At 58.4% G+C, this 22,136-nt stretch overlaps 1 protein-coding gene across 2 annotated transcripts in view; it reads left to right on the plus strand.

The window, feature by feature from the left end:
* PRKAR1B (protein kinase cAMP-dependent type I regulatory subunit beta) overlaps positions 1-22,136 on the plus strand; it is a 71,800-nt gene that overhangs the window by 19,166 nt on the left and 30,498 nt on the right. For both annotated transcript variants that reach the window (XM_066343022.1, XM_066343021.1), the window contains exons 5-6: positions 16,174-16,235; positions 17,563-17,609. In XM_066343022.1, coding sequence (XP_066199119.1) covers positions 16,174-16,235; positions 17,563-17,609 — 109 coding nt within the window. The remainder of the gene's footprint in view (positions 1-16,173; positions 16,236-17,562; positions 17,610-22,136) is intronic.

Below are 22,136 nucleotides of genomic sequence, written 5' to 3' on the forward strand. Positions count from 1 at the left end.
CTGGTCCCCACAGAGGCTACGGGGCGTCTGGAGGACCCACGTCAGGGCCCTGGTGGACATTTCTTCCTTGTCCACGGCGTGTGGTCAGCCTAGGAGGTTTGTCTGAGTTGTGTGGGGATGATGGTCGCTCCCAGGTGGAGCCGGGTCGAGCCCTTGTGCTCCAGGCCGTGTCTGAAGTGTCCATCATGTGGGAGCATGTGGGCAGGACGGGTCGGGGTGGCCAGTTCCCCATCTGGACCCACCCTGCATTGCCTGCCTGCGGGTCAGCCTGGCCTCGCTTCTCTCCCGTGGTTGGCTGGTGCTCCCTGTGCGCCTCGATCTGTGTGCCCACACTGTGTCACTGTGCCCGTCTTCCCCTCACCTGAGGGTTCCCCGTACCCCCAGCACCCTGCGTGTTACCATGTTAGGCTTGAGAGAAGATGGTGTCATTTCTTACATTACTGATAAGACCTCACACTTTCCTAGTTGATCAGGTTTTCTGAAGTTTCTGAGCAGCCCAGTGGCCTGGATGCTTCCGCTCAGAGGGAAAGGTTTGGGCTTAGAATTAAAAATACTTGTCATCCAGGACCACCCAAAGGTCCCACGGGGACAGCTGGTGAGCACCCATCGTGGACAGGGTCCTGGCCCCTAGCAATGACCATGATCTAACCCTTGGAACTGGGAGTGTCACCTTACACGGCACAGAGGGCCGTGACTTGTGAGGGGCAGGCGGGGGCATCGGACAGGACAGGAGCCGTGTGGCCAGAGGCAGAGCGGGAGCGATGTGGCCACAGGCAAGGCCCCCAGGCCCCCCCACAGCTCGGCCTCCACCTGCTGGTCCTGCCAGGACTGGGGGCCACTGAGCTTCTGTTGCTTCTGTTCTCATAACTAGGTGTTCACCTGGCAGGTGTCCTTGGTTGCCAGGGGGACCCAGATGATGCCACGTTGTGTCTATTCCAACCTGACTGTAACCAGCAGTCTAAAATGTCATTTACATCTGGTTTTTGAATAGTTGCTGCATTCACATGGTTCAAAACACACCAGGTGGCCGGGGCCCAGACTCAGGGGCCAGCGGTCTGGAGACTGTCCTGGGCTTGCCTACCCTGAGGTGAGCTCACTCCCTCGACCTTCAGGCTGAGGCCAGCTGCTCCACGTCCAGTCTTCACCCAGAGTCTAGCCCTCGGGGACAGGGCAGTGACTGCCCTTGGCTGGGTTTAGCCAGACCCGTAGACTCACCCTGCGGTGCCAGCTCTTGGGAGGAGGTGCCTTTGGTGTGGACTGTCACCCGTTTCTGTTTCCCTGGGCTTGCCTGCTCTGGCTTCTTCATGCAAGTGGCACCGTGTAATGTATGACCTGGCGTCCCTCAGCGTTTCAAGGTCCATCCATGCACGTGTCAGAGTTCCCTTCCTTTTGTAAGGGTGAGCAATGCTCCGTGGCGTGGCCGGACCCAGTGTGTCCATCTGTTCATCGGTTGGTGGACACCAGGGCTGTTAGCACCTCCTGGTCACTTGGATCTGCAGCTGTGGGCATGTGAGTCTTGTGGGTGCAGTAGGGAGCTGCTGGGCCCGATGGTCACTCCATGCGTAACTTTGAGGAGACGCCAGGCCCAGCTCCTTGTTTGGCCCCTCTGAACTTCGAGCCTTCCTTCTCCATGAAGCCCGCTGTCCCCTTCCAGATGTTTAAGGCAAACTCCCCGCACCCTCTGTGGCCTCTTCCCAGCCCCAAGCACTAGCTGATTCGGTAAAATTCTTCGTTCAGGGCCAGCCTGGCCCAAGTGCAATTTGGTTTAAATCGTGTCTCCGGGCATCCCAGCTGCGTGTGCAGGAAGGTCTGTGCTGGGGTCCTGGACGCTTGGCCCCAAGTTTCCAGAACCGCAGGCCCTCATTGGTTCAGAGATCCAGGTGGACGAAAAGTGGAGGAAGCAGATGGTTGGGTAAACCCCTCTCTGTGAGGCTGGCTTGGAAAGAAAGATCTCCTGCGTGTGACTGTGTTAGAGGTCTTTTGTTTTCCCCGGAGGAAAATCCACTTTCCATCGCGACATCCGACAGCCCCCTTTTTTTTTTTTTGGCCACGGGCCCCAACAGAGCAGGCTGACCGTTCAGGAAACGGGCTCCAGAGGGAATGGGCAGGGGACTGTCTCTCGACCTTTTGTATGACGTTTCCCTGGGGTGGCCTCTAAATGGGTTGCTTTTTCCCAGCGTTCTAGACGCTGAGCTTAGCAGCGTGGTCGGGCTGCAGGTCGGGGGTGGAGGGGGCAGCACCATTCTCTCCAAGTTCGCAGGGCGTCTGGCCCGCTGTGAAGGAGAGGCCACCGGCTGCCCATTCCGTGTCCACACCGGGAAGTTCCTGAGCAAACAAACCCATGTGTGGGGTGATGACCTCTACTGCTCAGCGACCCTTCCTTCCTAATTCAGGTTTAAGACAAAGTAACCTGCTGTCACCGGCTGGTGGTCTTGCTCTTACCAATTTGTGACAGCACCGTCCCTTCACACTGCTTTTATTTTGTGGAGAGCTACCTGAGCGTAGCGAGAACGTGAAGATTGCGTTCCAGCCCCTTCTGTTAGGAGAAGGCAATGCCGCCCGCCGGGGAGGCACCAGTCCTCCAGCAGCCGTGCGTCCGCCTGGAGGGCGGCCACCTTCTGATTGGCATTTATCACAAGCTTTCTCTGGGCCTGTGATGGGGTGCAGAGCCTTTGTTTCCCCTTGTAAATAAAAAAAGGTTGTCCCTGGTTCAAAGTGACACCAGTTTGTCATAGCAAAGCCAGGGTTCCAACGGGAGTCTCCAGCCCAGCCTTCTGTCCCTGTGATGGTGGACCGTGTGCACCTGGGAGGGGAAGGGGGCCAGGGAGTGTGTAAGGCAGGCTTTGTTCTGGGTGGTGCAGGGTCCCTGGTGTCTGGGGCCACCTGAGACTGCAGGTACCTGGCGCTGGGCCGTGGAGGAAGAGGGCCAGGAGAACCCTACACACAGAGGGTCAGGCTGGGCCAGCCTTAGACAGACAGAGGCATGTGCACACTCACGCACACTCACACCGCAGAGTTCAAGGTGTGTTACAATGTCTTGTGGAAGGAGCCAGTTTTGTGATGTAACTTACAAGCTGTGTAACGGTATTCTCTGGGCCTTTATTTCTTCACGTGTCAAATGAGAGTAATGGAATCTGCTTTGAGGGTTGCTCTGAGGATGGGAGGCAGTAACGTCCATAGGTATATCGTCACCATCATCACCACCATTATTGTCATCACCATCACCACCATCATCATGTTCATCACCATCACCACCATCATCGTCTTCATCACCATCACCACCATCACCACCTTCATCACCGTCATCACCACCATTATTGTTATCACCATCACCACCATCATCATCTTCATCACCATCACCACCATCATCATCTTCATCACCATCACCACCATCATCATCTTCATCACCATCATCATCATCACCATCATCATCTTCATCACCATCACCACCATCATCATCTTCATCACCATCACCATCATCTTCATCTTCATCACCATCACCACCATCATCATCATCACCATCATCATCTTCATCTTCATCACCATCACCACCATCATCATCATCACCATCACCACCATCATCATCTTCATCACCATCATCATCATCTTCATCACCATCACCACCATCATCACCATCATCACCACCATTATTGTCATCACCATCACCATCATCATCATCTTCATCATCATCTTCATCACCATCATCATCATCTTCATCACCATCATCACCACCATTATTGTCATCACCATCACCATCATCATCATCTTCATCACCATCACCACCATCATCATCATCACCATCACCATCGTAGTTGTCATCATCATCTTTCTGGAGGCCCTCTGGCTGTGTTGAGTGGTCACTAGCAGTGGGCTTCGCCCCTCGGATGCTGGCCCAGACCCTCACATGCACCCAGCAGCCAAGCCTTAGGGCTTAGTCTGAGGAAGGGGCTTGTGTGGCCCCGAGGCCACTGTGTAGTGTCATTCTCTGCTTCATCCTGGGCCTGTGGGGGGTAAACGGGCTGCTCTGGGGTCGGGGCACAGCGGGAGGGACTCTGGGAGGCCAGCTGGTCCCCCTGCCTCAGGGTATTGAAGAGGGTGTCTAGGGCAGGGGAGGCCCCTTGCCCCTTCTTCCCAACCAGGCAGCACGTGTCCCAGTGGGGGCTGGAGCGAGTGTCCTCACACCAGCTTTCCAGCCCCTCTGCTGAGTTGAGTTACTCCAGGTGAGAGTCTGGAGGGAGGGGGCGCGGTAGAAGGTGCAGCCTCCTTGCTAGGTCAGCTACTGAACAAGGCAGATCTGTGTCCTTCCTGGGGGTGCTGGGGCAGTCACTCTCTGGTCAGGGGCCACAAAAGGTGGCCCACGGGTGCTCCAGAGCCCTGAGAGGTGCTGTGAATCTGACCTGGTCCCGAGGGTGCATTCTAGGCCTGGTGGAGGGAGACGGGAGCCCTGGGGTTCACTGAGGTCCCTTCCGGGTTTGCTCCGACCACGGCCCTGGGGACGAGCACCACGTGCCCCTGGGAGCTGGGGAGTGTGGTGATTAGGGGGTGCTGTGTGTGGTGTGGGCGGTCCGGGCGGCGGCACTGTGCGTTGGGCCCTCCTTGGGGGCCTCATTACCTGGGCCGCCAGACGGCAGGCGGGCAGGCGGGGCGGGCATCTCGCCCTGCGGCGGCCTGCCTGGCAGCCTCGCCCGCTCCCTGCAGCTCTAATTAAAACAGGCCTCTGGCTGGAGCTGTCCTCCTGTTATCTGTCGCTCACTCTTCCTCCCACCCGCAGATCTCTGCGGTCTATTTTTCCACAAACTGGCTTGAGTCCGCAGGTGATGGGAAAAACACGCCAGCCTGCTGCACTCGCACGCAGCCCGAGGGCCCGGGGCGTCTCTGCTTCCCCGTGGCCCTGCCCCCCACCTCGCTCGGCTGTGGCTTCGGGACCCTCTGCTTCCCTTTCAGGCAGGACTAGAAAACAAAAGGAGCATTTTGGAAAATGCGTGGCCTCCTCCAAAGAGATCCTTCATGGCTTGAACATGCAAAGAATTTGATTTTCATTTTGCACACAGCCAGGCTTCCTCTGGGCAGAGGCCGTGAGGTCAGCGAACCGTGGGCCACGGGAGCCCAGCAGATCAGATGCCGCTTTCGGTGGAAGGCTGGGGTCGCGGTCTGCGGCTTGTAGCGCGCAGGTGGCGTGTTCTGAGCCAGTCTCCGCCTCCCGTACACCACCTTGTGAGAACAGTGCAGGCCGGTGACGGCCAGGTGCCGTCGGGCAGCTGAGGCCGAGCAAGTGAAGCGGGCTGCCCAAGGCCACCCGGCCGGGCCTGGAAGACGCTGGGACTGAACCCCGTTGGGACAAGGCTGCGCTGGGCTGAGCTCCCTCCCCGCGGCGATGCATGGCCTTGCTCATCCCTGGGCGAGGGGAAGGCCACACCTCTTAAAGAGAAGAAGAAGTTTCCACCTGCCCAGAGTTTCCCAGTTAATCAAAAGTTCTGTGGTTCTTTCTACGAGAAGGACCGGGCTGCAGTTTGCTTCTCGGTGGAGTCTTTGTTTGAGAGGGAGGCCAGGACTTGCCTCGCTGAGGTGCACAGCATGGACACAGCCCCTCTGCCCGTGGAAGCAGGAGGAGAGAGAGCCCTGGGCTCCCCACCGTGGGGCTGGCACCTGCAGGGGATCGTGCCCGAGGCCGTGGTTGAGCTGTAGCGTTTGGTGGGGTGCAGTCTCCAGGGTGCTAAACCTCAGCACCCCCCATGTCTCACACACAACCTGTTCCTCTCTTCACGTCCCCTGAGATGCTCGAAGGCTCCCTGCTTCCCACACCCACCGTCTAGACGAGGGCACCGAGGCCCAGAGAAGGGATGTGGGGTCCAACTGCCCTGTTGCTTAGGGGCGGGAAGTGGGGCCATTTCTTTAGAAAGGAGAATCTCCCCAGGGACCAGGGTCCTGGAGGGACGCTAGGCAAGGTGCCCCCTGGCACTGGGTGAGCTGGCCTCTTGCACCTCCTCTTCCCACGGTGGTGACGGGCCCCGGGAAGGAAGGACCCCTTGGCTTTCAGACCCGATGGACGCCTCGAATCCTGGCTTGGCTCCATTCTGGAGCCTTGGTCACTAAAAATAGCCCACTTGCCTCCCAGCTGGGATATGAGGAATTCACCAGTTGGCTGGGGGTCAGGGAGACTGTCAGAAGAGACCAGGGGGAGAGGGAGGTGGCTCTGGAGGAGGCTCATTATCACCGAAACTCGTCCCCATCTCCATGGTCCACCCGGCATCTTGTCAGAGACGGGGAGAGGCCGAGGCTCGGAGAAGGCAGGCGACTGGCCCACGGTCACACAGCTCCTTGGGGCAGAGGCCAGTCTTGCTGAGACGAGGTCCTGTGTGCCTCACGCTCCCTGGGAGTGAGACAGCTGTTGCGCTCTGCTGCACGCCAGCCACGTGGCTGAGAGCTGTGGGTCTCTCTCGACACTCATGGCCACCGCGTGGGGTCAGTGATAAGGTCACCCACGTTCCAGGGGAAGGCTGAAGTCACTTGCCCTGGGTCCCACAGGTAGTGACCAAACCAGAATGTGAACCTTGGTTGAAGCTCTGCTGTGAGTGTCTGTGTAACCCCCGGGACACAGCTGTTCCCTCCTGTTCCAGGGTCCTTCCCAGTGGTGACCGGTATTTAAGAAATAAACTGTCCTTTCCTGGGGCATGGGTTATCCCCTAGGTGTCTGTTAGATGCTGTGAGATCACAGGGAAAGAAAGGGCCTATTCTCCCTCAGGATTGGGGGCTCCCTTACCAGAACCAGCGACCTCCGAGCCAAGTCGTCAGGATGGGCAGAAGAGGGGGAAGAGCATTCAAGCAGAGGGAACAACATGGGGAGCGGAGGGAACAGCATGAGCAAGTGGAGGGAACAGCATGGGGAAGAAACAGGTGCGAGAAGACCTGCTGACGTGTGCTGGAAGCTGAGGTGTGGTTGGTAGAGCAAACGGATGATGGTGAGCTGAATTTGTGCCAGGGTCAAAATCTCAGTGGGGAGTCTTTTTTTTTTTTTTTTTTTTTTTTTTAACATGAAGGCACAGGGAAGAAATGAGAAGGGTCCCTGGTGTGTTCTCCATGTGGACAGTTTCTAGTGCATTCTTCCTGGACAATTTCAAGTCCAGAGCCCTGCCTTACTCCTTTCACAGATGTCTGCGCACTGGGATCACAGGGACTGGCCTCATGTTTTGAAAGATGTGTTGGAAAGGTGGCCCTGCCTGCCGCCGGCTCCGCAGTGTGGGCTGTGCCGTGTCCGCCCCTCGCCCTCCCCGCCCCCTCGCTCGGGCCGTTTCATGGGGAAGTTGCACCTCTGGGTCAGGGCAGCGGCAGGGCTGCCTCGAACCGGGTCCTGCCTGTCCGTTCGCATTTCCTTCTGCGCAGGGCCATCCCCTTCGTGGTGCCCGGCCAGGGTGTGGGCGTGGGGTGGGCGTGGTTCCGTCCAGGGTGTGGGCGTGGGTGTGGGCGTGGTTCCGTCCAGGGTGTGGGCGTGGGGTGGGCGTGGTTCCGTCCAGGGTGTGGGCGTGGTTCCGTCCAGGGTGTGGGCGTGGGGTGGGCGTGGTTCCGTCCGGGCAGCGTGAGGAGGCCCAGATGCGGGAACAGAGACCTTCCCAGCTGGACAGTTTGTGTTTTCTCCCTGTTCTGAGTCTGCCTGAAGGTCCGGCCTCCCCTGGGCTGCATCTTGTGAGGGGGGACAGCTGGTTCACGCTTGTCCTGCAGAAAAAGCAACAGTTGCTAAGAGTCAGAAACAAAGATGCGCTTTGACACCCAGGAACAGCTGTGGAGGGGTGGGGGGTGGGGGGGAGGCCACCCTAGGCCTGCAGCTGCCAATCCCGAATTCACAGGCTTCCCGGATGGAGCTCTTTAACCCTTTGACACCACGGGGCACTCCTTCCCTCCCTGTCCACCCGCCCCAGTAACTTACCACTTATCTTTATGGTAAGAAAAGGCTTTCTTCTTCTTGACTGGAGACATGTAGTCCTTGGTCTGATTGGGCGGAACGTGCGTCCTCTCTCCTCACCTCCGGGGAAGCATGTGGATCCGTGCGCTGTGATGTTCTGTGCACGTCCTGTGGGACACACTCCCCTTTCCCTTGGGGTCGATTCTTAACGGTGGGACTTCCGGGTCGTCAGTTAACTGTATGTCTCACAGGAGCTGGGTGCCTTTGAGCCTGATCTTTGTCTGGATGTGGCTTTGATTCACAGTTCCCTTCTGACTCGCGACAGCAGACATCGCTTCCCGGGCTTTCTTAGCCGTTTGGACGACTTTTCCCCGCAAACTGTGTGCTCAGACATTTTGCTTGCTGTTTTTGAGTTCTTGGTCTTCTGCGTGTGGGGTTTGGAGAGCTCTTTGTATATTCTGGGTATTTATCTGATAGACAAGGTTTGCAGATGGTTGTCCGAGCCAGTGTTCGACCTTTCCGATTTGTTAGTGGTGTCTTTCCAAGTCCTAATGTTAAAGTTAGACGAAGGCCCGATGTATCAATGCTTTGTGTCTCGTGCCTTGGTTGTTATATCTAAGAACATTTTGCCTAACCCACAGTGATGAACTGTCTCCTGCATGTCTTTTAAAAATTCTTGTAGTTGAAGCGTTTCCATTGAATTCTGCGATCTGTTTTGAGTTACATTTTGTATATGTTGTGAGGTAAGGCTCCAAGTTTTATTTTCCTTATGTGGGCGGCCAGTTGCCCTGACACCAGTTATGAAAAGACAGTTCTTCCCCATCGAATAGCTCTGGCCCTGCGTTGACGGTCCACGACCCTACGTGGAGGGTGTGCCTGGTTTCCCAGGGCTGCGCCCTTGCTGGGTACGCCTGTCACCGCACCACAGCACCCTGTCACTGTGACTGCGGCTTTACGGTTAGTTTTGAAATCACTTTGCTCTTCTTTTAAAAAGTTGTCTTAGCTACTGAGAGGGGTCTCTCTGTGTCTCTATGAATTTTAGATCATTTTCTGCTTGAAAAGCCTGCAATGAGCTTATGGCTCAAGTTGATCTAGAACGGGCATCTTGTCACCACGAAGTCATGAACTGGAAGGTATCTCCGTTTATGTAGGGCCTTTGTTTCTCTTAGTGGTGTCTTGCGGTTCTCAGCGGACAAAGCTTGTCTTTCTTTGGGTAAAATGTATCTTCTAGTGTTTCTGGGGCAGGGGTTCCTCTTCTAGCTGTTCCGGGGGATGGGTTCCAGCAGCGAACGCGGCAATGTTCCCGGCCCTCGGACCAAACGCGTGTGTCCTCAGCCCTCACAGCACCGTCGGGAGTGGGGTCGCAACCTCAGTTTGCAGGTGGAGCCGACCGGGGGAGGGGTGGGCAGCTGGGCTGAGGCCGCACAGCCTGTGGGCAGCAGAGCTGAGTGTGACCACAAGTGTCCTAGTTCCGGATCCGCCTGCTTCACCCGAGTTATTCTGACCTGTGCTGCTGCCTGACCGCAGCCCCTTCAAAGGACACAGGACCTGCCACGTCCCTTCTGTGACAAGCTCAAGGTTTGGCAGGAGGATGCAGGGCCTGTCTGCCCCCACACTCTGCCCATGTCCTCCCATGGTGGACCCGGCTGTCGGCCGGAGTTGCTCCGGACAGGAGGGAGAGAGGTGTGGTGGTGCCTGCCCTGTGCCAGGAGGAGGGGGACCGAGACAGAGAGAGCGAGGCCCCCCCGCACTCCCAGAGCTGCGCTGCCCAGTGAACTGTGGTGGTGGAACGTCCTGAGTCTCTGCTGTCCTTACGGTAGCCACTGGTCGGGACATGCTGGCCACCTGGTGTCACTGTGGTCCAGCAGTTGGAGAGGGAGGGAGTTGGCTGGGATGAAGGACCATTCTGGGTGGGGATGAAGGGGACCCAGGACCAGCGAGGGTTGGCCCCTGATCACCACCCCCATTGGAGGAGTGTGGGCTTTGGGTGAGGGCAGTCCCAGGGGTCATAGCTGTTGGTGAAGTACATGCCACGTGGTAGCCACGGTGCTGGTGCTGCTGCAGCCCCTGATGGACTTCCCTGGCCGCAGCCCCTTTCACAGGCGAGGAACTGAGTCTCCCCCACTGGCCTGCTGGTGCGAGACTGGGTTGTGACCTAGACCCATGGGCCTCAGGCTTCACTCTGTTGAGCCTCAGAAAACTAAGGGTCCCATCCCTGTCCTTGTTCCTGTCTCCTCCTGCTGCCGTCACGGGGTTGAGAGTGAGGCCTCGGTGCTGCTGGCTTTGGGCCTGCGATGTCCTCTCTGGGCCTCGGACTCTGTAACCACAAGCAGAGGTGGTGGCCGCCTGCGTCTGGCCACAGCCGCATCTGTGTGACCAGCAGGGGCTCTTATATCGGAACCAGCCATCACGGTCACGTGAAAACCAGAAGGGGGCATAAAACAGTGCATTTCCGTCTTTCCTTGTAGGGAAGACTAGCCTTCCTGGACCCACACTCCACGGGGGTCAGGGTGCAGGGGGGCGCCCTCCAGCCCCCACCCGGCCTAGGCTTGTGGGTGGCTGAGTTTGGGGTTGGTGATCCCCGTCTGTCTCCGTAGACCTACGGGCACCTCCAGCCCTGAGAGCGGCGGCCTTCAACGGTGTGTGCACACCCAGTGGCCTTGGCATGCTCCTGCCCCCACCCTGTGCCTGTAACATCAAGTCCCGGCAGTGAGGGAGGGAGAAGCGTCTGAGCTTGGGTGGGTGGGAAGGCTTTTGTCTCAGGAGAAAGGTCCAGAGCAAATTAATAACAAAACCAAATGCATCTGAGCACATCCTGGCTCCTCCCTGTGCAGGAGCCGCGGGCCTCAGTGGCATCCGTAGAGACCCCCCACGGGGTGTGCACGCACCCCAAGTGCATACAACCTGGACGTCCCTGCCAGGACCCTCAGCAGGTCAGGGAGCCCCAGCCCAGGGCGGTTTGTGTTCTCAACTTTCACAGGAAGATCACGCCCTGTGTCCCCTGGCACCCTCCCCCCCGCCCCGAAGGGGTCCTGCCTAGGTTGTACACCTGCCCCCATGACCAGGGCAGTGCCTAGCCCCGTGAAAAGCTCAGGAGACGCCGATCCATCCAGCAGCTGTGGAGAGAAAACACAGGCGTCCCTGGGGCCCTGGTGGCTCTCCAGCGCTCCCCCGCCCACGTGCTGGAGCGGGTCTGGTGGCTAGGACACACCAGCTGCCTGGATCTTGTGATTGCTTCGTGGGCCCGCTGCGTTTAAAATAAGCAAGGTGCCTTTTAGCCAGAAAACATTCCATCCCGGGAAGCGATGGGAGAACGGGTTGGAGCTCCTCCAGGACCTGCTGTCCTCCACGCCTGGCCCTGGACGTGCCCGCCAAGGGGCCGTGGGAGGGGGCCGGGGTCACGCCTGGCCCTGGACGTGCTTGCAGAGGGGCTGCAGGAGGGGCCGGGGTCACACCTGGCACTGGACGTGCCCTCCGAGGGGCCGTGGGAGGGGGCCGGGGTCACACCTGGCCCTGGACGTGCCCTTCGAGGGGCCGTGAGAGGGGGCCGGGTTCACGCCTGGCCCTGGACGTGCCCTTCGAGGGGCCGCGGGAGGGGGCCGGGGTCATGCCTGGCCCTGGACGTGCCCTTCGAGGGGCTGCGGGAAGGGGCCGGGGTCACGCCTGGCACTGCACATGCCTGCCAAGGGGCCGCGGGAGGGGGCCGGGGTCACGCCTGCCTCTTGGGCTCGGTGGACTGGAGGTCGGTGAGGGGGGGTTTCCCAGATGTCTCATCCGTCTGGGATTAGCATGGGTCACGCTGCAGAACGATCCTGCTCTCGGGGGTCCAGACTCAGGAGGGACACACGGGGCAAACTCAAGCGTTTCACAAACAAGTGGGGTGCCAAGGCGCCCTGACTGGTGGTGATGGGGGAGAAATCCTGGAGGACTTCTTGGAGAAGGTGAGGACAAGGTTGTTCAGGTGGGAAGGATGGATGAGGATGTGGCACTCTGCTGACCTCTGTGCTGCTCAGGTGAGGCTGCCTTGTTTTGTACCCATTCAGTTGAAGCCCAGAGAGTGGACATGCTGGCCACTGTGTCTAGCTGGCCAGCGGGCAGGCCTCAATGGCAGGCAGGTCTGCAGCGGGCTGGATTTCTCAGGCCCCTGGCATATCTCCTGGTTTTGCTTCTCCAGCTCGAACTCGGAGCCGGCCGCCCAGCCCTGGCTGCCGAAACGCCTCCTCCCGGGCAGCCCACTGTGACCACAGGCGGCTGGTCCCTTCCCTCCGGGAATGGAGTTTTTGGAGAAAGACTCAGAACTCAAGTCTCGGAAGAGAGGTCCTTGGAGGTGACGCCCCCGACCTCTGCTGAACCCAGGGCGTTTGCCCCCCCCCCAGTGCGGGGGCTTTTCTCCTGGGCTCCCAGGCCCGATTCCGAGCCCTCAGTGCAGAGGCTGTGATGAGGTTTCCAGCCCCGTGCTCGGTTACAGCGTGGGAGGCAGGGGCCTAACCGGGCGTGTCCGGTGCCCATCCTCAGTCTCTGCTTGACCATCTGTGAAAACCATTCGCTGCCTCTGGGGTCTCCTGACTGCCCGAGCCAGGCTGAGGAAGCCGCGTCACGGCAGATGGCTGTCCACGAAGCGGCATCGGTCCCTTCCTCATGGTCTCTCCAGGTGGTGAGGAAGGAGATGGCTGCTTGCTGGGAGCACAGCTGTTGCCCCTGGTGGGGCGCGGCCAGACGCTCAGGTGGAGCGGTGCTCCCGTCCTGGGCTGCGCGGTGCTCCCCACCCAGAGTCCCGGCGTGTGGGCTTGTGTCAAACAGAGGGGCACCAGGTCCCATGGCAGAGGCTCCCCGGGGACTGTAAACATTGTGCGGAATGCTCCGGAGGGTGGGCAGGGGCTGAAGTCTTGCTTTGTGAGAATGCGGGCCCCTTGTTGTGAGATCTTTTTTTTTTTTTTTTTTCAAATAAAAGCCCCAAATTTGCATTTTTATGATTCTTAATTTTTAAATGCTGCTAAATTTATCAATGGTGCCAGCGTCGGTGCTTGAAGAAGCAGACGAGCGGAGAAGACCCCTGGGCACTGAGAAGGTGAAACGGGACCGAAGACCCTGGCTCCCTGAGAAGCTCTGGTCCCGATGGTTTTACGAGTGAAGTTGTGGCCAAACTTCGACACACTGTCCATTGTCAGTCTCACAAGTTGCTCTGGGAAATAGGAAATAAGAGAATGTTGCTTTGGGGGGTGTGTGGTCACTCACAAGTTGCTCTGGGAAATAGGAAATAAGAGAATGTTGCTTTGGGGGGGGTGTGTGGTCACTCACAAGTTGCTCTGGGAAATAGGAAATAAGAGAATGTTGCTTTGGGGGGGGGTGTGGTCACTCACAAGTTGCTCTGGGAAATAGGAAATAAGAGAGTGTTGCTTTGGGGGGGGGGTGTGGTCACACACAGTCCAGACCATATCAAACCCTTGGAGTGTGACAGATGTTGTGAGGACGTTGGCTGGCTGGAGAAAGATGAAGCCAAGTACCCTCCCTTATGGCCCGGATACAGACATGGAGACTATGTGTTTAGCAGAAGGTAATTGCTTTGTGAAAAAATTCACGTGTTGAAACCTTACCCCTAATGGGATGGTATTTGGTTGGGAGGGTGGGCTTTGGGCTGAGATTAGGGGTCAGTGGAGGCCCCCATGAGGAGATCGGTTTCCTTACAGATGTCCCCTGGCCACGTGTGACACTGAGAAGGTGGCCGTCTGCTAGCCAGCAGAGAGGCCTCAGCAGCCCCCTGGCTGGACGTCCAGCCTCCGGACGGAGAGAAGTGTCTGTGGTTTCAGTCACACCTGACCTCAGAGTGACCAGGGAGACCGTTTGCTGACTGGCCTGTGGGGCAGGGAAGCGCCTTCCCCACATAAACCCCACTCAGCACAAACGGGAAGAGCACAGAGGAGACTCCATTACAGATGCCAGCTTGCGGACGGGCATCGTGGAGAAGTGAACCCACAGATGCAGGAAGATTGTTCACCGCCAGTAAAACCCACGAGGCAGACTGCACACTGACAAGAAAGAGGTTCCGGCCGCCCTGTCCAGATGGGCGAAGGGCGTGGGCAGGTTGCTGAACCCGAGGTTGTTGTGAAGGAGTGAAGGGCCTGGAGGCTCCGCGTCCTGGTGGGGGGGGGGGGGAGTCCGAGCTGGGATGTCCCAGGGGAGGGGCCTCCAGGGCTGTCCCGACCTCGTCCAGACCCGTGTCCTCTCCCACCTTGTCACCCCTGGAGCCCTGGGACCACAGGCTGTGACACAGACCGCGGGTGCAGCCTCCCCTCTCTCCTCCCCTTTCCTCGCCGCTGACATCGGGCACAGTCACTGAGCGTGTCTGGTGTGGCTTCAGAAAGTGGAGGCAGCGGCAGTACTGCCCTCACAGGTGTGGGGTCCTGGCAGCACCCGCCCTCGGTCCTGCGGGCCTGGTGGCGGTAGCATCTCCCTGTTCGTCCCTCGCCAGCTCCGAGCGCTGGAGGTTGGGCGTGCCTTCTGTGTGCCCAGCGCCCAGTGCAGTCCCGTGTGCTCAGCGGTGTCTGTAGACCCGGGAGGCGGGGACAGGGCAGAGCGCACGTGAGACCACGAGCAGCAACCTCAGACGGGCCTCCCAGAGGTCACTGCACGATGAGAGCAGAGCTGTTTTCCTTTTCATGGGGAGAGGCAGCCAGTGCCTTTTAATGGCCTTAAGTGCTAAGAGGGAGGAAGGGGTTTTTGTTTGAGAGGTCGGAGAGGTCGGAGAGGAGAGCAGCCACTCAGAGAGGGGTGGGCTGAGCCGACCGAGCACTTGCGGCCGCCGCCTGGACACAGCCCGGTCCAGACCTTGGTCAGTCAGGAGCCGAAAGGCAGGAGTGAACGGGCTTTTCCGGGAAACAGAGCTACAGCCTCCAGCACACAGAGTGAGGCTCTCCCTGCCCCCCTCTCCCCAGGGGCTGGGCAGGCACCCCGGAGACACTGCGTGGGCGTGGGGAGCACGGCGAGGCAGACGGTGGGGGTCCAGGCAGGGCAGACATGCTTTTCTTAAGTGGAGAGAAAACGGCTGCTGTTTGAAGAATGACTTATTTGTGTTTTCTGGGTCTGGTTTGCCTTTTGGGGGCTCAGGCTGACCAGCAGATAAAGGCTTCCCAGGAGCCCCCCTTAATTAACCAGGTGGGCAGAAGGTTAGGCCCCCAGGCTGGCCGGCTTCACGTTTCCTTCTGGGGAACCACACACTGTGGGTGGGCGCAGCCTCCGAGGGCCACTGCACTTTGGGACCCAGACGCTGACCTCGGATGTCGAGTTCTGGCTGCAGTCCGTGGACGGAAAGGCTCCCGCCCTGCCCGCCTCTCCCGTGTGCCGGCCTGGGGACGCGGGTCTCCTGCTCCGTCCGCTTCGCAGCTGAATTTAGGAAATTCAACGTCCGGGCTGCCCAGCCGGCACAGCCCCGTGCGCCGCCTCGCCAGGTTAGCGGCTGGCGGAGCAGCAGGCTCGGACTCTGCGTCCTGCTGCAGAGGGGTGACAGGGCCTCTCATCCCCGCGTCCAGCCTCTCAGGACACCTTTGAGCAGGGGTCCCCAAACTTTTTACACAGGGGGCCAGTTCACTGTCCCTCAGACCGTTGGAGGGCCGGAGTATAAAAAAAAAACTATGAACAAATCCCTATGCACACTGCACATATCTTATTTTAAAGTAAAACAACAAAACGGGAACAAATAGAAGATTTAAAATAAAGAACAAGTAAATTTAAATCACAAACTGACCAGTATTTCAATGGGAACTATGCTCCTCTCACTGACCACCAATGAAAGAGGTGCCCCTTCTGGAAGTGCAGCGGGGGCCGGATAAATGGCCTCAGGGGGCCGCATGCGGCCTGCGGGGCCGTAGTTTGGGGACCCCTGCCTTTGAGGGTAAGCATTTCCCTGGGAAAATGCAGCAGGCAGGTGGCTGGGACTCACACCGGGTCCTCGTAGGGTTCCGCTCGCCGACATGAGACGTGACCACGTGTTGTTACTGATGTTTCTTAAGTGGGGTCCACAGCAGTGTGTATAGTGTGGTCCCATTTCTGTAAAGGCCTGGGCAGCAAACCCTGTCCAGGTGCAGAAGCAGACCCACAGGGCTGCCCCGGGCTGGGTGCTGTTCTCTGGAGAGCGGGGTCACGGAGGGTTGTGTCTCCTTCTTGAACTTACGTGCGTGGGCTTGTTCCCCGGTGGGCCTGACCGTCTTTCAACAAGACCGCGTCTCCAGGGGAGGTGAGGGACGCGGGCAAGTGTCACACTCTCTGTGTCTTCTTTTCAGTGACATATTCGACGCCATGTTCCCCGTCACGCACATCGCCGGGGAGACCGTCATACAGCAAGGTACGTCCCTCTCCTGCCTCCACTGAGCCAGAAGTGACTGGAGAAAATCGGGCTGTTCCCTTAAAGAACTATTAATACAGAACCCTCACTGTGCATCTTTGGGGAAAGTCACCAGTGAAACTTAAGACCAACGTGCTTAACAAGCTAACTCAATATATCGCGATCACCTTGCCCTTTAAAAAGCCAATGGCCTGCACCAGACCCGGGACTTGCCAGGGCAGTGGGATTCAGGCCCCGTCTGCACCAGACCCGGGATTTGCCCGGAGAGTGGGATTCAGGCTCATGTTGGTGACCGTGTGGGTGAAGACGTGCTCATTAGCTGACGGAAGTGATTTCATGGTAAATAGGCACACAAGATCATCGTGTTGTATACCTTAACTTGATAGAATTTTTACCTGGAGAATTTATTTTTTATTTATTTATTTTTTTCTTATTTTTTTTTTTCTTCATTTTTCTGAAGCTGGAAACAGGGAGAGACAGTCAGACAGACTCCCGCATGCGCCCGACCGGGATCCACCTGGCACGCCCACCAGGGGGCGATGCTCTGCCCATCCTGGGCGTCGCCATGTTGCGACCAGAGCCACTCTAGCGCCTGAGGCAGAGGCCACAGAGCCATCCCCAGTGCCCGGGCCATCTTTGCTCCAATGGAGCCTTGGCTGCGGGAGGGGAAGAGAGAGACAGGGAGGAAGGCGCGGCGGAGGGGTGGAGAAGCAAATGGGCGCTTCTCCTGTGTGCCCTGGCCGGGAATCGAACCTGGGTCCTCCGCACGCCAGGCCGACGCTCTACCGTTGAGCCAACCGGCCAGGGCGGAGAATTTATTTTTAATTAAAAAGCTTTATTTATTGACTTCAGTGAGAGCGGAAGGGGGAAAGAGGGAGAGAGAGAGAGAGAGAGAGCGAGAGAGTCAGGAACATCAATCTGTTCCCGTATGTGCCTTGATCAGGGATCAAACCAGCAACCTCTGTGCTTTGGGACGATGCTCTAACCAGGCGTCCCCAAACTACAGCCCGCAGGCCACATGCGGCCCCCTGCCGCACTTCCGAAAGGGGCACCTCTTTCACTGGTGGTCAGTGAGAGGAGCACTGTATGTGGTGGCCCTCCAACGGTCTGAGGAACAGTGAACTGGCCCCCTGTGTAAAAAGTTTGGGGACCCCTGCAACCAATGGAGCTCTCTGGCCAAGGCTTTCCTTAAAGAAATTTTAAAAAATAGAGGAGACCCAGTATCGCTCGTCGATGTGATTTAAGTATCAGTGCAGAGGTGGTTGAGAGAGCATGTTGCAACCGTGTTCTTCGCATTAAGCACATGGCATCTCTTCTGTTGTTGCAGGGGATGAAGGTGACAACTTCTACGTCATCGACCAAGGAGAAGTCGATGTAAGTATCTCTTCACTGGTTTTAGAAAGTAGCGCCTCGGTCCACGTCCAGGTTTGAAGACTTATCGCCGCACTTTGTATAACTCCGGGTCCCTGTCTTGACAGCCTTCTTTCTGAGAGGCGTGTTTCTAATATTTTGATTCATTTCACTGAAAAGATCACAGAGGCGTATCCACGCGCAGTCTGAAATAAGGGCTTGCTGGCGGTACCCAGGCACCAGCTCGCACGCCGTCCCAGGTGCTGGCTTGTTTGGCCGCAGTGAGCGGCCACGACATGTCAGGCCTCCCTGGTGCACCGGATGCCAGCTCGCCGTCTGTCAGCCTGGGTGTTTGGTGGGCACCTCTCCGGCCACGGTTTCTCTGGCCCTGAGCCGTCCTTCGCAGAACGCCGTTTCTGAACCTGCACTTTGGTGGCTGTGTAAGGCTGGCCCCATGGAAGCTTGAGGAACAGGGACTGAGCCTGCCCACATTTTAGGGGTCCGTGGTCCTGCTGCACTGTCAGGATACATCTGAGAGACCCCACAGGCCGCTGCATCCGAGGCTGGCCCCCGAGTCAGCCCTGGACCTCGGACACCAACCCTGGGCACAACGTTGGACGGCCTCCACACCCTCCCCTTTCATTGCAAACTGTGGGCCCTCCAAGCGGCCCCCCTGGCTCCCCCTGCTGCCCAGTGATGCTGCCCTGGCCGAGGTATTTCAGGACTTGGCCTCCGGTTCAGCTGAACTATTCTGGGGGACGTGGACTTATTTATCTTTCTGGCAGCCCATCCGTGCCCACCATTGCCGTGTTCTGGGAACCGGCAGGCGGCCCTCGGCTTCCGGAGGTGGTGGCAGAGGAAATGAGTCACCAGGAGGATGGCACAGTGAGGTCACACACTTCCCCCGAGGGCCGAGGCCCCTCAGATGGGAGCCAGGGTTTCTGTTCACCCTGAGCTCAGGCCCTGGACCAGGCAGGCTGTCGTGTCTGGGGCAGGGGCAGGCCTCTGTCTCCCACCAGAGAGAAAGGGAGGTGGGCGCTGAAGACCGCAGAGGAGCAAGGTCAGAAGGCGAGCGAGGCTCCCAGCCTGGGCTCAGACTGCCCGCCCGCAGGGCCGGCTCCTGCTGGCTTCACCGTGGGTTAAAAACAACACCAGCCCAGGAAATGGAGAAGGCAGACACGGATGCGGCCAGCGGCCGGGCTGGGCATCGACCTGGGCCCTGCTGCCGGAGCTGGCCCTGCTTCAGAAACTCCGAGGGGCGGGGCTGGTCCAGGCCCTTCCACTGTCCTCTCTGCCCTCGTGTCCCCCATGTGCCCCTGCCCTTGTTTTCTGCTCAGAGGTTTATGGAGTGGCCGCTGTGTGCAGGGTCCTCGCGTGGCCCCGAGGTGCACGGGGGCATAGTGTTGGTTGGGGTGGGGGGCAGATGGCCAGTGCCAGTAGGCAGGAAGTTCACGGGTAAAGCTCTCGCTCCTGATCTCTACCTGTCCTGCTCCTTTCTGAACCCCGCTGTGACCTCCCTCGGGCCCTGCCCAGCAGGTGGCTCCTCCGGGTCCAGGCGGCTCCTCTGGGTCCAGGCGGCTCCTCCGGGTCCAGGCGGAGCTCTGCCCACTCCCCCTCTGGCCGTCCTGATGTCAGAGGGCCCGACCACCCTCGTCTGACAGGAGCCTGCATGGGTCCCGATCTCGGTGCCTGCTCCTCCTCCCCGGACATGACCTTCCCTTTTGCATTTTCACAAAGTCACAGGAATCTTCCAATTAAATCCCAAAAGCATCTTCAGAGCGCCGCCTTGTATCTGAAAACTTGGGGTGGTACTGAGCGTGGAAACCACCCCGTCTGAACCCGAGTGCCCGACATGAGTGGGGGTCGGGGGGCCACGCTTCTGTCCAAAGTTCTCTGCCATTTCTTTCAAGGGGCCTAAGGGCCCAATATCGGGGCTCAGAGATGTTCCCCTTGGCCCAGTTGGGCAGACTGCAGGAGGGTCAGTTACCCTCACCTTGGACCTCAGAGCTCGGGCCTTGTCACCTCTGCCTGGTGCTCTGTACCTCGGTGTGTCTGTAGTCCACACGGAGCTCAGCTTGACTCGTGCTCACCGTGCCGGGCTCTGTGGACACGGTCCGTGTGGCCCTCCATCCCTCTGAACTCACTCTTCATTTCCTCTTGTCTGTCCCCTCCCACCACGCGGCCCGGCAGACCCCACACCTGTCTTGTCCCAGCATGTGCACCGTGAAGACGCCCTTCTGATGCACAGGGGGAGGCCCCAGGCTGGCCCTCCGTACTGGGTGCCTGTAGGTGTGAGATGCACAGGGGGAGGCCCCAGGCTGGCCCTCCGTACTGGGTGCCTGTGGGTGTGGGAGGCAGGGTGCTCGCTCCATCGCCCTTGGCCCATGGGGACCCCCCCCCCAGCCCACGGGGATTCCCACAGACCGGCCTCAGGGCTGAGGTGCAAGGAGGTGTGCAGTTCTGGGCCGTGCACCTGAAATGGGCCCCTTGCCCCTGACGCTCGGCGTCTCAGCACGACCACGCTCCCCAGGCTCGGGCGCTGTCCTCGGTGTGCTTGTTTCTGTCGGCTGCCTTCCAGGGAGCAGGGGATGCCGGGGTGCAGGGCTGTGGGGACAGAGGAGGACGAGGTGCTCAGGGTGGCTGTGAGGCTAGAGCAGGGGTCTCAAACTCGCGGCCCCCCGAACAATTTTGTGCGGCCCGCAGACTAATCCACGAAGTTCAAAATATTTTGGATAAAATTAAGTAAGCCTAGGGGCCTACTTGTATTTTTCATTTCTCTAGCATCCTAGCTAGATATTAGCTTAGTTAACAGCAGTTGTGATGCAAACTACAGTTTCTGGTTGTTTTGTGACACTGAGTAAACTGCATGTACGATTGTGCTTGTACTGATTTTTTTTTGTTTCAGCTGCAGTGAGAAAAGTGTTGCGTAACAGTTGCCTTTTGTAGACCTAGTGCGGCCCGCCGAACGGTTGTGATCTTGCTCTGTGGCCCACATGCTGAGTTGAGTTTGAGACCCCTGGGCTAGAGTGACCCTGGTCTCCTTAGGCTGGGGGTGCAGAGGGGAGAGCCTGCATCTGCATTGTGGCCCCCCTGAACCCGAAGCCCCCCCTCTACGGACCCCACCCTAGCCTGGTAACGGGCAGAGTTTGGGCATTCTGAGCACCCCTCCCTTCTGCAGAGTGGACGCTGCCCTCTGAGCAGTCAGTGGTGCCCTAGGGGTCAGCCAGGTGATGACAAATGCCCAAAGCACCAGGTTAGGTTTTAATTATGGTTTTTCGGAGACGGCGAGAGTGGGTGCCTTGGCGTGTGTGTTGCCAAGACCTATAATCCATTTTTCTAAGTATAAAAATATCTTCCAATTTGTTTTATTCGTGGAACATAGCATTTCTACTTAAAAGGACACTCAGCTGCCAACCCTTCGGACCCAGGAAGTAGTTTCGTTTGAGGCCTGTTTCCTCCCTTGTCCTTTGTGGGGGGAGGGGGCCTCACCCACCCCCAGACTCATTTCCGCTGTAGAGGTGGGAGTGGGGTCTCTGTAGTGTCGAGGACAGGACACCCCAGGACGTGGCCGCCTGGCTCCACGGGTCACGGTGTTTGCTATACAGCACTGGCCTGGTGCCCTGCTTTGCTCTTTCATTGGTAAATTTAACACACGCTGTAAATTTACTGTGTTAATGAGTTCAAGTGGCCGGCTCAGGGGGATGAAGCGCATACACACTGTTGTGCAGTCGTCACCACTGTCATCTCCAGAACGGTCCGTCTTCTCAAACGGAGGCTCTGTCCCCATTAAACGCGTACCCCTCCTCCCTGGGCCCCAGGCCCCTGGCTCCCACCCTCCACTTCCTGTCCGTGAGGCTGAGGACTCCAGGGACCTCGTGGAGCTGGAGTCAGACCGTGTTTGACCTTGACTGGCTCGTGCCACTGAGCACAGTGTTCTCAAGGCTTATCTGCATTGTCGTGTGTGTCAGAATCGCCTTCCTTTTCAAGGCTGAGTCATTGTGCGCTGGATGGACCGCAGTATGCTTACCCACCCATCCGCTGAGCTCTGGACTGACCGCAGTATGCTTACCCACCCATCCGCTGAGCTCTGGACTGACCGCAGTATGCTTACCCACCCATCCGCTGAGCTCTGGATGGACCGCAGTATGCTTACCCACCCACCCGCTGAGCTCTGGACGGACCGCAGTATGCTTACCCACTCATCCGCTGATGGACCCCGGGGCTGCGTCCACCTGTTGGTGACCGTGGGCAGTGCTGCCGCTCTGAGCGTGGTGTGCGGACCTGTCTTGCACCTTCCCGGCTCTCGGGGCGCCTCTGTTAATTAGCCCTTCAGTTAACCGAGTGGCCGTGGCCCGGAGCTGGCTGTCAAGTTTTCCTGTAGCCTCTCAGTGCCTTCAGGCCTGTCTTACCCACAGACCTCGAGGGGGCCAGGAATGTATGCGTGGCGTTGATGGGGAGGGCAGGTGTGGGGCCCTGAGCTGCAGTGGATTTGGGGTTCCATCAAAAGGAGGCTGCCCAGCTGCCTGCCACCTCGAGTTGTGGAGACAGAAC

Source organism: Saccopteryx leptura, chromosome 6 (genome assembly GCF_036850995.1).
Source record: "Saccopteryx leptura isolate mSacLep1 chromosome 6, mSacLep1_pri_phased_curated, whole genome shotgun sequence".
Classification (NCBI taxonomy): Eukaryota; Metazoa; Chordata; class Mammalia; order Chiroptera; family Emballonuridae; genus Saccopteryx; species Saccopteryx leptura.